This window comes from Stenella coeruleoalba, assembly GCF_951394435.1.
Source record: "Stenella coeruleoalba genome assembly, chromosome: 14".
NCBI lineage: Eukaryota > Metazoa > Chordata > Mammalia > Artiodactyla > Delphinidae > Stenella > Stenella coeruleoalba.
This window is the reverse complement of record NC_137160.1, coordinates 51,456,308-51,472,697: the sequence shown is the minus strand read 5'-3', so window position 1 is coordinate 51,472,697 and position 16,390 is coordinate 51,456,308. Positions and strand designations below refer to the sequence as shown.

The window sequence follows — 16,390 nt, the reverse complement described above, 5'->3', positions numbered from 1 at the left end:
TTATAATGTAGAACACAATGGGAATTTAAAGTGTGATTATTACCTGTGTTCTTTTTTTTTAAAATTAATTTATTTGTTTCATTTTTGGCTGCGTTGGGTCTTCGTTGCTGCGCATGGGCTTTCTCTAGTTGCAGTGAGCGGGAGCTACTCTTCGTTGCAGTGCGTGGGCTTCTCATTGCGATGGATTCTCTTGTTGCAGAACACAGGCTCTAGGCACACGGGCTTCAGTAGTTGTGGCTTGCAGGCTCTAGAGCGCAGGCTCAGTATTTGTGGCGCATGGACTTAGTTGCTCCGCAGCATGTAGGATCTTCCCGGACCAGGGCTTGAACCCATGTCCCCTGCGTTGGCACGTGGATTCTTAACCACTGTGCCACCAGGGAAGTCCCTGTTCTTATTAAAGATTTCTTTCCAACTAGTGGGAGTTAGCAGAGTTTCTCAAAAAAAACCCAGATGCTAATTCTGTCTGATTCTGCTTATCTAGTTAATGAAAACAAAACTGTATAAACTTTTTATTTAACTGTAATCTGAAAAGGAACGGGCAAGTGGACTTTAAGACTGGTCAGTTTAAGGAACTTCTTTCCTTAAAAACAAGTCAGAACTCAGAATAATAACATCCAGAATGGCTCTAGGAATTGGTATATGTGGTTCCTGGGGATCCATGTTAATTCAGGTTGTGACCAGAGGCTTTCCCACCTCCCTACATGCCCCCCCCCCGAAATACTGGCACTATTAAAAACATGGGATGTCAAGAGAAAGATTTGATTTATAAGACACAGAAAACAGTCGTTAAGGTGCCTTTTACAGGAAGGCAGACTGCAATCTAAGATTGCCCAAATAAAAAAGGTCAGGTTTTCAAAGGGGACATATCATAGTTTTATAGTTCTCCCTTATCAGTAAATTTAGTTGTGCAGGTTGGGTCTTAAGAATCGTCATTCGTTGATTCCTCTTTATTTTCCCCATATTCCTCATGTGGTCTATCACTAAATTCTGTTGGCTCTTTAAAATATATCCAGAATGTAAACAGTTTTCATCTTTCCTGCTGCCACTGTGCTTGTCTCCTCACACTTCTCTTCTCCCAGCTATCTTCATGGCCTTCTCTTTCACTTCTTTCAGGTATTTACTCAAACCTTCCTTGGGAGGGGCCATCCCTTGGCTGTCTTATCTAATCTTTTTTCCCTGCTGTTTTTTCTCCTTGGCACTTTCTACTACCTAACATTTACATTTTATTTACTTATTTCATTTATAATATTCTGTCTCCCCCACTAGAATGTAAACTCCATGAGGGTGAACTTTATCTTGCCCATTGTTGTTCTCCAGTGTCCAGAACAGTATTGAGCTCATAGTAGGCACCTAGTAAATACTCATTGAAGGAATGAATAAATGAATGAACGAACAAACCAGAATACACCATTTCCAGACAATCTAAAGGTTTTAATATGATCACAATACCAGCATCTTGATTAACTGAACAAGGTTTAAGGAAAGTAAGATGAAGTATAATATTATATTTGAGAATAATAAAATATTGACCTAATAATATAATAGTTGACCTAATTTACTGAAAATATCAGTGAGTTCAGGAAATATTTAATTTCATTGATGGCAAAAATCATGGGGACTTCCCTGGTGGTGCAGTGGTTAAGAATCTGCCTGCCAATGCAGGGGACATAGGTTCAAGCCCTTGTCCGGGAAGATCCTACATGCCGCGGAGAAACTAAGCTCGTGTGCCACAACTACTCAGCCTGCGAGCCACAACTCCTGAGCCTGTGAGCCACAACTACTGAAGCCTGTGTGCCTAGAGCCTGTGCTCCGCAACAAGAGAAGCCACAGCAATGAGAAGCCCACGCGCTGCAATGAAGAGTAACCCCCTCTCACTGCAACTAGAGAAAGCCTGCACGCAGCAGCAAAGACGCAGTGCAGCCAAAAAAAAGAAAAAAGTCATGATGGTTACCAAGAGGATTCTGGGGTGGTGGTGGAGTAGGAAGTACTAGGAATCCATCTCCCCATCTAGACAACAACTGCAATGGCAGAATCTTTCTGATGTAACTATTTTAGAACTCTGGCTTCTGTTGAAGGCTTGCTACTTCCAGGGGAAGGCTTGGGGGTTAATTTTGGTCAATTTCAGCTCTTAGCTCAGCAGGAGCTACACATACCCCACCCTCCAGCCCAGTGACAGGCAGCCAGGTATGTGTTCTTAGATCAGCTTGCAAGGTGTTCTGATCCTTGATTGCTGCTTCTGATTATGGAGGTGCAGGCACAGAGGTGGGTAGCCATTGTTGCACCCTCCCATTGTTGCAAACCCTTCCTCATTGGCTGAAGTTACTTCCAGAGGATTTAATGGTCTGTGCTTTTTTCTGCTTCCCCTGCCATTTTTCTTTTTCTCCTTTTTGGGAGCCTGGCATTAAAGACTACGACATTCAAAAGCAACTGCATATATGATGGAAATTAGAAAGGCGTTGCACATACCTGAGGAAAGGTGCAGGCTCAGAAAAGACCCAAGGAGACCTTAAGTTTACACCTCAGGCTGTAAGCATGAAGACAGGCTAAAACAGTCAAAACCAAACCAAAACCAAAACCAAAAACAAACCCTGCAGAAGGAGAAGGCTCCTGATTTCCAGACTTATGGCATTATTAGATTCAAATGTCCAGTTTTCAACAGAAAAATCACAAGGTAAACAGCGAAATAGGAAAGTATGGCCCATTCAAAGGAAAAAAAAATAAACCAACAAGTAAATGTACCTGAGAAAAACCAGATGGCAATCTACTAGACGATGACTCTAAAACAGTTGTCTTAAAGATTCTCAAAGAACTAAATGAAGATGTGTAGAAAGTCAAGAAAATGATGTGTGAACAAAATGGAAATATCAATGAAGACATAGATCACCTAAAAAGAAACTAAAAACAAATTCCAAAGCTGAAAAGTATAAGAACTTAAATGAAAAATTCATAGGGGAATTCAAAGAGAGATTTAACCAGGCAGAAGAAAGAACCAGTGAACTGGAAGATAGGACAATGGGAATTATCAAGTCTGAGAAACAGAAAGAAAAAAGGCTGAAGAAAAATGAAGAGAGCTTAAGGGACCTGTGGGGCATCATCAAGCGGACCACCATACGCATTGTGAGAATCCTAGAAAGAGAAGGCAGAAAGAGAGAAAGGGGCAGAGAGGTTATTTGAAGAAACAATGGCTAGAAACTCCCCAGATTTGATGAAAGATATAAACATCCAAAAAGCAGAATGAATTCCAAATAGGATGAACTCAGCCCCACATCGAGATACATTATAATCAAACTTTCAAAAGACAAAGAGAGAATCTTGAAAGCAGCAAGAGAGAAGCGACATGTCACTTATAAGAGATCCTTTTAAGATTTTCAACATTTCTCATCAAAAACTTTGGAGGCCAGAAGATAGTGGGCTGATATCTTCGAAGTGCTAAAAAGGCAGAAACAAAAAACAAAAAAAGGGGCTTCCCTGGTGGCGCAGTGGTTGAGAGTCCGCCTGCCGATGCAGGGGACACGGGTTCGTGCCCCGGTCAGGGAGGATCCCACATGCCACGGAGCGGCTGGGCCCATGAGCAATGGCCGCTGGGCCTGCACGTCCGGAGCCTGTGCTCCGCAGTGGGAGAGGCCACAACAGTGAGAGGCCCGCGTATGGCAAAAAAAAACAAAAAAAAACCAAAACCCAAAAAACCTGTCAACCAAGAATCATATATCTAGCAAAACTGTACTTCAAAAATGAGGGAGAAATTAAGACATTCCCAGACGAAAGCTGAGGGAGTTTGTTGCCACTGGACCTGCCTTGTAAGAATCCCAAAAGGGTTCTGCAGGTTGAAATGAAAGGATATTAGACAGTAACCCGGAGCCATATGAAGAAATAAAATCTCAGTAAAGGCAAATACAAGGGCAATTATACAAGAAAGCATTATTTTAACAACAGTGTGTAACTCCACATCTTATTTTCTACATAATTTAAGAGACTGATGGATTTTTAAAAAACAGTTATTAGCTTGTGTTTTGGGGCATACCGTGTACAAAGATGTAATTTTGTGACATCAGTAACTTGAAAGGGGTGGGGATGGAGCTGTAAACAAGTAGAGTTTTTGTATGTTGTTGAAGTTAAGCTGGTATAAATTCAAATTAGATTGTTATAACTTTAGGAAGTTAAATGTAATCCCTGTGATGACCACAAAGAAAACAGTTATAGCATAAAGGAAATGAGAAGGAAATTAAAACATTTCACTACAAAAGAGCAACTAAATACAAAAGAGACAGTAATGTAGGAAATGAGGGGGAAAAAAGGCTGTATGGCATATGGAAAACAAATAGCAAAGTTACGGAAGTTTTTCCTTCTCAGTAATTACTTTAAATGGATTAAACTCCAAAAGACAGAGACGGCAGAATGGATTAAAAAAAATATTCTAACTGTGCACAGTCTATAGGAGACATTTTAGATGCAGAGACACAGGTATGTTATTTGTATTTTACCACAATAAAAAATCATTAAAAAAATGATTGAGAAAAAAATGCATGATTGTTATTAAGGCATATTAAGGATTCAATTCAACACCCATTTTGGTTCTTACTAGTAGTAGGTACTATGATACGTATTGGGAGTAAAGATGATTAAGATGCAGTCATAGCCCGCACGAAGCTCACTGTCAAATAAAAATGACAGACTTGCAAACAAATTATTATTCTGTAGTGTGATAAGTGATATGACAGAAGAAGAGTTAAAATAATTTTGTGAGAGGCAGGGCAAGTTTCATAGGAGAGGAGTTACCTGAGCTGAGTTTTAAAGAATGTGTATTTTCAAACCAAAATGTAATGAATAAGAGCATTGAAGTCTGAGAGCAGCACATGAACATATGGGGTGAAGTAAGTTGGTAAGTTAGTTTTATATATGAGGGAACATGGCAGCAGATGAGTCTGGAATGGTCCACAGAAGTAGGCTTTAAAAGAGGTTTGTTCTTTATATAATGGTGTTACATTAAAGAGTTTTAAACATAAATTCTGTGTTTTACAAAGAGAATTCTGTTTCTTGTGTGAAGAATAGATTGGGGTAAGAATGCTGGGTGAGCTGTGGCAGTAGGTCAAGTGAATGAGAATGAAGGAAGGTCTGAATTAATTAGCTGTAGAATTGGACAAGAGAGAATAGATAGCCATAGAATTTGGTGTTTGACCTAGGGGTTCAGGGAAAGGAAGTAGGTGAGCATGACCTACAGATCCTGATTTTGTTGACTGTACAGTCTGTGGATATATCAGCTAAGGGAAGAGTGGAGCAAGAGGAGGTTTTGGAGGCTGAGAGGAAACAGAGGAGCAGGAGGATAGAAAGAACCAAGATCAGTTTAAGATTTAATTTGAGGCCCCTTTGCAGATCTTTTTAGGTAACCGTTTGGGAGTGAGCTACTGTGTTGTCCCTCAACATCTCGTTTGTTGGCAGTATCAAAGACAGGATAATGACCTCAATGTTTGAGGTTTTTTGGAATATTTAAGATAAATTCGGAAGAAAGCAACAAAACCTGTAAGTTAAGGTCTTTGTTCAACTGAGATTTTCTAATTTAGAATAAAAATCTGGAAATGAATTGTTGTTTTCTAGTGTGTATATGTATTTTACAAAATCTTTAAACTTTCCTTGTGTATTTCCCTTTGACATATATTTGGATTTTAAGGTTTTTTTTTTTAATGTAAACAAATTGTTGACGGAACCTGCACAAAAGTGTTTCGGTAGCAGTTTTCTAACAATCATAAATATGTGGTACACTTCATAAATAGTTCCTGTTTTTATTCAGTGAGTGTTAGTGGATTCCCATTTTTAATGGTACGAGTACCACTAGATAGGCTTAAAAATTATAACAGAAAAGAAATCCAGATTGGAGGTTAGGAAGATCTTACATCTAAGATTCTGAATGCTGAAATGTGTTACTAGAGAGGTTAACAATACATACACACAAACATATTTTTTTTTGTAAGAAGCTTGTTTTTCTGGAATGTTTAAATATAATGCTACTCAGAGGAGCAAGAGTTGAATCTTAAATCTTTCCTGTGGTAGTTTGCCAGTTCCTTTATGCTTAATGTTAAGAGGTAACAAAAACTCCTAACCTTGTTTAGCTGGAATGTTAGTAAGGTAGAAGTACTCCTGAGTCTTGGATTCCTACCTTTTCAAGAATGGTTGTCAAGTCGTCATGGACTTCTACTTTTTACTTTTAGTATCTGTTTGAGAAAATATGCAAAGACCATAAACTGTTTTGAATTCAGCAACTGTTTTGTTTATTTGTTTTAAATATATTTAACCACAGCGGTATTTATCTGTGTTATCTTTGAAAAGTAGTTCAGATAAGCTCGAGTGCCATGTGGAGTTTCAAACCACTTGCAAAAACTAGAGTCCACCAGGGGCTACCATGGGTTGGAGAAAGTCTGAGAGTATGCTTACATCTGGGTGTTAAAATTTGAGATGTGTATGGAATAAAGACAATACCCTTATAATATCCTTTTCCATCTGCATCTAGCAAGGTAATGAGACTCTTTTTGGTATGGACTGTGTTTATTATCTTTATGGTGTAGTACAAGCATTTTCTTTTTAAAGCAGTTTCTTGCATTTGAAAAAAATTAAAGCAGTTGGGTCTTTTTCTACCTCTCGTCTCCTCAGAAATATGCCAGCAGAAGGTGAGGCATTGCTACTGGATTCCTCTGAAATAGTTTTGGAATTTTGGATGTATAGAATTGTACTTGTTTATGTTTCATTTTTATCTTTAAATGAAATACTTAATTTTTTTCTGTTCTTAAATATACAGAAAAGTGTATGCTCACCAGCCAGAGATAACCAATGTTAACATGTTGATATATTTCTCTCCCTTAAAGCTAGTTGAGATCAGGGCTTCCCTGGTGGTGCAGTGATTGAGAGTCCGCCTGCCGATGCAGGGGATGCAGGTTTGTGCCCCGGTCTGGGAGGATCCCACGTGCCGCGGAGTGGCTGGGCCCGTGGGCCATGGCTGCTGAGCCTGCGCTCCGCAACGGGAAAGGCCACAGCAGTGAGAGGCCTACGTACCGCAAAAAAAAAAAAAAAAAAAAAAAAGAAAGCTAGTTGAGATCATACTGTTTGGCATTCATTCTTTTTTTTTTTAATTACTCAATCGCTAGCGTAATTTTTATGTTATTAAAAAATCTGTGTAACATTTTTTTAAATGAAAAAAACTTCATATAGTTGTGTCGTGATTTAACATTTTCTAATGTTGGTTTACCATCATGGCTGATAAATTAGGAGTACTGAAGAATCAAGCTACTTCTGATATAACTATTGGTCTGGTATATGTGTGCATGATATAATGATCCAGATCATCATTTATCTTTGGAGTTAATCACGATTCAAGCGAATTTCTAGTTATTTTGTTGGCTCCATTCTGTTTTCTGTTTCCTTTTCTCACATTAATATGGTTCTTAATGAATTATTATAGCTTCGAGTTTTATTTTTCTTTCTAAAATATTCACTGACTCAGATTTAAATGCTGCTGTTTAGGATAAAGATGGAGATAGAGCTGTTCACCATGCAGCTTTTGGAGATGAAGGTGCTGTTATAGAAGTGCTGCACCGAGGCAGCGCTGATCTGAATGCACGAAACAAGCGCCGGCAGACACCACTTCATATTGCTGTCAATAAAGGTCACCTTCAAGTGGTGAAGACTTTATTGGACTTCGGCTGTCATCCCAGTCTTCAGGTAAAACCTTTAAAGGAATATATTCTGCAGGTATTGCTAGGATTCTATTAAATGGAAGTACTAGGTTTTGTGGTAAGCATTCTTTTGTTTTCAGTTCTTTTTTGTATGATCGATCATAGTAAATGATACTGAAGGTGTAGACTGTCATAAAATTGGCAGTTATTCCTTCTTAGAAAAGCCTTTTTTAAGAAAGTGTCAGTAAATCGATTTTGTTTGGGGGAGTTGGGGATGGGGACTTGTGAAAATATCGGCTCTGAGTTGATTTGATTTAACTTTATTGATCATGATAGTGAGCTTCACCATTTCATTATAGTTACTTCAGAGGTATCAAAAGTATTTTAATTGTAGCTTAATTTATCTTAGAGTCTGGGTCTAGTCATTAATCCAGTCTTGGAAGATTTTCTGATTTGGAAAAAATATATAGGGTTTTAGGATTGATTTGTAGTAGGACCTAATTTTTGAAGAGTCACCTAAGGAATGATTCTTCCCATCTGAAGTTTTGGCAACCAGGTGAATTAAATTGGATAGATCTCAGAGAAGTAATGAAGCAGAAGAACCAGAGTAATGGGACTGAGGGTTTGAGAAGAACTGAAAGAATCAGAGATTTTGTTTAGCTAGATGGTTACTACGGACTGATATTTCTGAGGTATATCCATTTTGGAACTGATGGAGTCGAGAACCGACAGCTTCTGAGTGGATGGCTGGATTGGAGGATAGGGGGAGGAATTGAGGGGAGTTAATCTGTTGAAGGAGTGGGAATTTATACCTGCTAACTTTTTTTGTCTTGGATGGGAGGCAGACTTATCTGTTGAGAGTGAGTGGGGATTGGTAGGTGTAGAAAGGGTGATTGAGAAGAATGATGAAGGTTTGGAATAGCTACTGTGGGGAACAGAAGGCAGGATAGATGAGGACCTGTAGAAGCTTATGCCAGCCATGTTAAGAGCCCATCTCAAGTTGGAGACTGTGAATTTTTAGTGCCACCAGATAGGCGGATAGAAGTTGGATTGTTGGATTGAACTTGTATTGGGATTTTTTTATGTGTGTGGATGAATATATCACCAGAGATTGGCAAACTTTTTATGTAATGGGCCGGATGATATTTTAGGCTTTCATATGATTTCTATCACAACTGTCCAACACTGCCATTGTAGCCTGAAAGCTGCTGTAGATAGTACATAAATGGATGTGTGTGGCTGTGTTCCAGTAAAACTATTTACAAAAATAGGTGGAAGACTGGATTTGGCATCTGTGGTATATGCCGTAGGATAGGCTATATATGGCTTTACTGAGAATAGTATTTATGACTATGATATGAAAAAGGTCTAAATTACCCATTTATCCAAATGACTGATAGTGAATAACAACTTATTGCTAAATCATTGATTAATGAAAAAAGTACCTTGAGAAAAAGGTAGACTGAGACGTCAGATTTTCTTTTTCATTTGTCTTCACTTTGAGTTAACTAGCCACTTTCCTACCCTTTGAAAACATTTGGATTAATGATTCTCAACTGTGACTGCACAACATAATCATCTGGGGAGCTCTGAAAAACTATTGATGCCTGGCTTTCACCCCCAGAGATTCTGGCTTAGTTGGTCTGAAGAACAGCCTGGGTATTGGGATTTTTTAAGAACTCCCCACAGATTCTAAAGTGCAGCCAAGGTTGATAACCACTGACTTTAAATTCATTACTATGGGACTCCCAAGACTGGTGTAGGTTTGGTGTGGAATTTTAGAGTATAACAATTAATGGTAGGAATGTGGTATAGCAGGCCATTGTAAGCTAATGAATTGCGGTGGGGGGCAGCTTTTCCACCTCATTAAATTTTGTTATTTGCTAAACTATATTTGAGGGTACTTCTTTGATTTTCTTTTTTATTTTCTTTGGAAAGCTACAGCATGTTTATTGTCTTTTCCATCTAGACTGAGTAGGAATTTCTTTACTATAATGAGGCTAATATTTCTTGCCTGCATTTTAAAATTTAACACACAGCATGTTTTATTAACGGGTTGTAGGATATGGCTTCTGCTTTTGTTTCTTTGTTCAGTAGTTCATTGTAAGTATTAACATTACATATAATGATTAATTGAAAAAGAACTAATGAAAGTCTGTTTAAACTTTTTTTTAAAAAAAAGGATTCTGAAGGTGATACCCCTCTTCATGATGCAATAAGTAAGAAACGTGATGATATCCTGGCAGTTCTTCTGGAAGCTGGAGCAGATGTTACCATTACAAATAATAATGGATTTAATGCTCTACACCATGCTGCACTAAGAGGAAATCCCAGGTAAAGATGTCACGTTTTACTATTTTATATGCAATTTTAAAATATTTTCCTGTTGCTGGTTCTCTTTTTCTGATACTTATGAGGAAATAATTTTGGTTTACTTTAATGTTTTAAATTGTTTTAAGGTCTGTGGACGTTATGAACTTCATTAAATAGATCAGTTTTATATGGTTTTTTTTTTGGTTAAACTAATACAAGTATTATGAAATGACTATTTAAATATATATTAAATATGGATATAAAGTATCAGGAATACTTGCTTATATTCTAAAGATTTAATTAAAATGCATTCCATTTGGAGATTTATGTTTCTTCAAGATTATTCTCAGGTGTCCTCTAGCCCCATGTTATTTATTTGCATGGTAATTATTTTTTTAAACTTGTGGCTAAATAACATTTATTAAGTTACCTGATTTCTTTTTAATAATATAATTACCTATAAACTTCTAGTATAGAGGTCCTCCAATCATTGTTATAGTAATAGGTGGTCTACTGAAAAAAGTGCTTGCTGGTTAAAGCTCGAGAAAGACTTTTGGGAAGTCATAGAATTCATAAAGGATCTGTGAAGTCTCACAGAAAAGGAAAATGGTTATTAGCTTTGCTTAACCTAGAACTTTCTATGAGTGAATTTTTTGGAACAACTTTACCTTGAGAAGCATTTTAGAAAATTCTACATTAGATGTCTTCTGTTTATAGTTGAATCAAGCCCATGTATATTGACTGAGGGAGATATTTACTTAGAAGTTTATTTTCATAATTTAATCTACCCTAAATTAAAAAAAATTGAGATATAGTTGACATATAACATTATATTAGTATCAGGTGTTACAAAATAACGATTTGATATTTGTATATATTGTGAAGTGATCGCCACAGTAAGTCTAGTTAACATCCATCACCACGCATAGTTCCAATTTTTTTTTCTTGTGGTGACAACTTTTAAGACCTATTCTCTTAGCAGCTTTCAAATGTACAATGCAGTATTTTTAACTATAAACACCATGAATTCTTATTCATGATGTATATTGCCTTTTTACATCATGTTTCCTTTTACATTTTTTTTTGTTCTTTTTTAGCTTCTTAGGATCACCACTAGAGGGTGAGCACAGAGAACAAAAGGATTTGATTGTGATTGGTAGCTGTAACAATTGGTGTATAATCTAGGATGAAATAAATGACAGTGTTTTAGGTTATATCTTGATTTGTTTTTTCAAATTACAAATATTTGAACACTTCATACGTTGGCACTGTAAAGGAGACACAGTAGTATTATATGTTCCCTGCCTTTCAAATAAAAGATGATAATGACAGCATTTACCACATGCCTGGCCACTAGTAGTATATATGCATTATCTCATTTCAGTCCTTTGAACAGCTTTTTGAAGCAGGTGTTAATATCCTCATTTTATAGATGAAGCATATGGGGCTTATAAAGAGATGAATTTACTTATTCAAGATCATGCAGCCGACTAGTGGAACAGTTGGAACTTGAGCAAGGTCTATTTGACTTTAGATTCACTGATCTTAGCCACTTCATATTATTTTCTGTGTATTACGGTCTGTATGTGAGGCAAGACTGGAACACGTGGACAGTGAATGATTTAACTAAGAATGTATTAATATATCAAGCTCACTTCTTGTGCTTCATGAGCCTGTCTTTCTAACTTTATCTCCTGCTGATTAAAATCCCTCTGCCCAACTTGCCCTTCAGCTACATTATACTACTCTCTCTCCCTAAAATTGTCTGCTCTCTTCCTTCATTTATTCAGCATTTTCTTTCATTAAGATGCCCTTATCCCTTCTTTTTCTTAACCAGCTCTCTTCCAGAGCTCCTATGTATCATCACTGAAGTTATTTTCTGTTTGCTCTATACTTCCTTGTTCTGTGTTTTTGTTTTGTTGCACTTATAATCTGCTTTGTGCTGTCGCTTAGTATGTGCATTTTTATGTTTCTTTCTGTTAAAATTGTGGGCACAAATATTTATCTGTGTATCTCCTGTAATGCCTTGACTATACTGGGGACTCAATACATGTTAGCCTTAATTTGACAGTCAGGACAGTGTTAGATATCACAGGAGTATATGATCAATTAAAATATAAATTCTGTAGAGAAACGGTCAAGAGTTGAAACAAAGCAATTATTTCAAATTAGGATGGTCAAAAAGAGATTTTATTGAGGGAATTTAATTTAGGTTATAATATTTTTAAGTTATAAAGTTTAAGATAGACTGAAAATTAAAGTGTTTAGGAAGTAACTTTTAAATATTTTGAATTGTTTAACTTTATTGAGAATAGGCATAGTATATTTAATAATGTTGAGCCTATACAAGGAGGAAAAAAAATACTACTTCTGTTTCTTTAATTCTTGAGAATTCCTCTGGAAATTTATAACAGTGACTCCTCCAACCAGATAATTGGTGTCAGGTGACACAAAAAAGAAAGGAAAAAAAACTTCCATTCTACAACAAAGTGGTGCTTTAGTTAAAGGTACACACTTCTTTATTCCTGTTTCCTTAAGACATTTTATGCAGTTTTGACTGTATATTGCCCAATAAAGTGTGATTTTAATTGGACACAAAAGCATATCAGAAGATAACACAAGTTATATATTGGTTGTAATTGTAACTTGGGTTGTTTTGAGTTCTTTTTTTCTATATCAAGTTTCATACTCTTAAAATTGGCTTTTCTATCCTGGTACTGACCAGTGATGTTTTAAGACAGAAGAAACCATTTTAACTCAGAATTAGAAAAAAAAAAGTCTTCTCATTTTACAACTGAGGAAACATGTTTGGAGAGGTGAAATATCTACATAAGTAAAAAGGTAGCAATGCTTATTAGTATTTTGTTTCTTTTTTGAGGATTAAAGTCTTTTGGTTCAGGGTCAGAAGAATTAGATACCTTCTGTTTAAGTCTGTCTATAAGATTCTCTGCAGTGTCATCATCTCCTTTTCCACCTTACCTATCAATGTTCTATTAAATAGCAGTAAAATTAAATGCTAATCATATGGAAGGTAGTGACTCAACATTTCTGGAGTTTTATTTTATATAATGTTACATTTTTCTTTAATATAAAAATGTACGTGCCCACACTGTGACATTCCTGTTATGGTTTCAGGTGACCTTCCCAGATACTTTCTTCCTTTGAAGGAAGTTTTGTTTTTTTAGAATTGTGTGGCATAGTCTACATTTCAATACCATTTCTTTTCTGAAGGATAAGAAATTTAATACCAAGAGACCATAAATGAATAAAATAATTTTATTTGAAAGCCTTATGTCATCCACACATTTTTCATAAAGCTGTTTATAAACATTATTTACCATTATGACTCTTCCAAGTAGAATTAACAGTAACAAATTATTTGATTTAAACCACAATCTGAGTAATTTAAATAAGTTGAAATTAGTTGATGTGATTGATATTGATAAATGAAAACGCTGGCTGTCCTGTAGTAATCAATGCATAGCTACAGCTGGTTGAAGGGGACCAAATCCATTGAAGAGGCGATTTGGTTCCATTTTACCAGCTCTAGCAAAGCATTGCAGTGCCGCTAGTTTGGGACCCAGAACAGTTAAAATGTTTTTTATTTAAAAAATTATGGTTATGTTCCTTCCACAAATGTTAAGAGATTCTCATATCAGTATTTCATCCATTGAATGTAAAACTTTATGTTTTGAAGGCACTTTTCCTACTATTTCCTACTCTAGTCGTGCAGAAATCTTTACCCTTTAACACGTCTTTAGTGCATTAAGGAGTTATCAATGTACATCTTTATTTTTAGCACTTTTGCTTAGTTCTTAAATTCAGACAGTGACCTGTTTCAAAACCCACACCATGTAAAAGAGCAAATAGATCTTGATGTGTATCAGAGTAATTTTATCTATTTATCCTTGGGCAGTAAACCAAATAAGTAAGCGAAATAGGTTAGGGAAGAGCACTGCTTAGTCATACTTTTCTACTGCCGCTGCTTTTTTAAATATTATACTTAAGGACTAACAGCAAGTTGCTGACGGGGTGGAGGAATGAGTAGCCTTAAGAAAGTACCTCTGCGTTTTGGTTTATAAATAGATGACACGTATATTCGGTGTATTGCTTAGACTTGTGTTGGAAGGAATTGCCATGCATGATAGCTTATTTTTCTTTCTTTTTGCTTATGTAGTGTTACTAATCATAGGTTAATAATTTAACCCTTTTAAAGGTCTAGTTCCTTGACTGAATTCTCTGTCATTTTGGGTACAGCTTGCCTAGTTACTTCTCATTATCAGCTTAATAATACATTGACTTGTGGTTAGTAATAATCATGAATTTGAGTATTAAAACTACCATTAAAACTCAGTAGAACAAATTTTTGTTATAAGGGGATTTCAGTATTGGGAAGGGATGTCTTTTGAAAATACTTGCTTGAAATAAAAGTTTGAGCAATTTATAGTTTGCCTATAAGTGCTCTCAGTGAAATATAGAGTAAAGAAATAGTTATCTGTTTTGAACCAAACTGGGAGAAGGTCAACACTAATTCAGGCAATATTCAAACAATTCTCATATTAAGTATATTCTCCATCTGTTGGTTGATGAGTATTGTGCTGCGGGTGAAATTAATGTGACTACAATTATTTCCATCATTTATTCTAATAGAAATGAAACAGGTGTTAAATTGCGTGGACTTCAGTGCTGATGATAGTAATAAAACTGGCTTCTATTTTTACTAGTTATATGGGAGCCGTTTAGCAGATCCAGTTACTCAAGTGTGCTTTTGGATGGCAGTTCAGTTTCATATACTGGCCATATCAGGGCAAGGAGAGGCCGTGGAAAAAAAATAGTACAGCATTTGATAATGTCAGCATCTGTTATCCCTGTCAGCGAGACAGTTGAAATGTTTGAGTTACACCAGTGTCAGCAGATGCCCAGAGTTTAATATGTACTCAGTTAAAAATGAACAGCTGATCTAAGTGATAGATGTGACATTTTAGAGTGATTGAAAATACTCTTAGGTATGTTAAGTTAAACTTGTAAGCACTAGAATCAGTGTATAATTTTACTTTTTCAAATGAATAACAACAGATGCTATCATTTTATTTTCTAGGGATTATATACTCTTAATATTGTAGCAACGAGATTCTTAGTTGCTGGAATGTTTTAAAATAATTATTAAAAACATTTATACCTATAGAATGAGGAATATAATTGTTTATTATAAAACATGGGTGTAGTAATACCCTTTGAGTAGTTTTATAGAGGAACCTCTATTTTTGAGGTATATATTGTCAGTTTTTGGTATTTAGGGCATGTATAATTAAACTTAACAAATGGAATATGCAGCTTTGCCATTCTCTTTGTAGATGATCAGAAAGAAGGGCTATTCTTGAGTGAGTTAAGCTTTGAACTGATTTTTTCTTTGAAAATGTGGAATTTTAAAATTATGAACTTTTTGTAACTTCCAATAAATATTCAGTAATTTATATGCTACCATATCTAATAGTCATGCTCTCATTCTTTATAATCTGCCGATAAAATGAAAATCATCTTTTGACAATTATCTTGTTGTCTTATTAAACAGAAAATTGGATAACCTTATAGCCATTTCTATTCAACTGTGACACAAAAAATTTATACATGTAATACATGTCTGAATACTCCAGTCAAAATAAAACTTTTAGTAAGAAATGATTAGAATATATGAATATTAGTATTTATTTTTTCAAAGTCTATTATAGTAGCTTAAAGTAGGTACTACTTATAAATTGTTGCTAAGAGCTATATCATGTATAATTTATTAGTATATAAATATAGTACAAAATAAATTTTATATAAAATACAAAAAAGTATTTTAATTATCTAACATACTATAAAGAGTAGGTCTATGATATTTATAAAAAATTGAATTATAATTGCATAGTACTAATAAAAGATGGTTATTCTTTCTGTATAAATTGGTTTCTTGACTATAGTGTTTTCATTTTATGTGCCCTCTTTGGAGAAAGCAAATTCAAGGATAATATAGATAATAAATTAATTTATTTTAAATATTTGGCAGTCTGTGACCAATGTGCCCTGTTGACTTACAGCTACTTCCCAGAATTTTGTCATTTTTTATGAATAAATCTTATGTCTTGATTCATTCTAAGTACTTACACAGCATTGCAAGTGGAGACTGGATTAGGGAGAAGGACAAGGACCAGTTTTTTTTCTTTTGAGAGCAGAATTTTACTTGAAAGATAGCCTTTTAAAATCATAACTATGTCTATAGCTTTCAAAAAGAAAACCTAAAACAGCAAAACTTGCTTCAGAAATTCCTCTAATATTATTAAATTATAAATTTATCAAAATATGAAGAAGAGCTGTTGAAATGCAAATGAAGTTGGCTTCTGTTAAATCAATCAACACTACTAATATGATATTAA

The 16,390-nt window shown here is 35.4% G+C and overlaps 1 protein-coding gene across 2 annotated transcripts in view; it reads left to right on the top strand.

Moving 5' to 3' along the window:
- The window catches only part of MIB1 (MIB E3 ubiquitin protein ligase 1), a 119,022-nt gene that overhangs the window by 55,143 nt on the left and 47,489 nt on the right, over positions 1–16,390 (top strand). For both annotated transcript variants that reach the window (XM_079943104.1, XM_079943105.1), the window contains exons 11-12: positions 7,510–7,707; positions 9,844–9,995. In XM_079943104.1, coding sequence (XP_079799230.1) covers positions 7,510–7,707; positions 9,844–9,995 — 350 coding nt within the window. The remainder of the gene's footprint in view (positions 1–7,509; positions 7,708–9,843; positions 9,996–16,390) is intronic.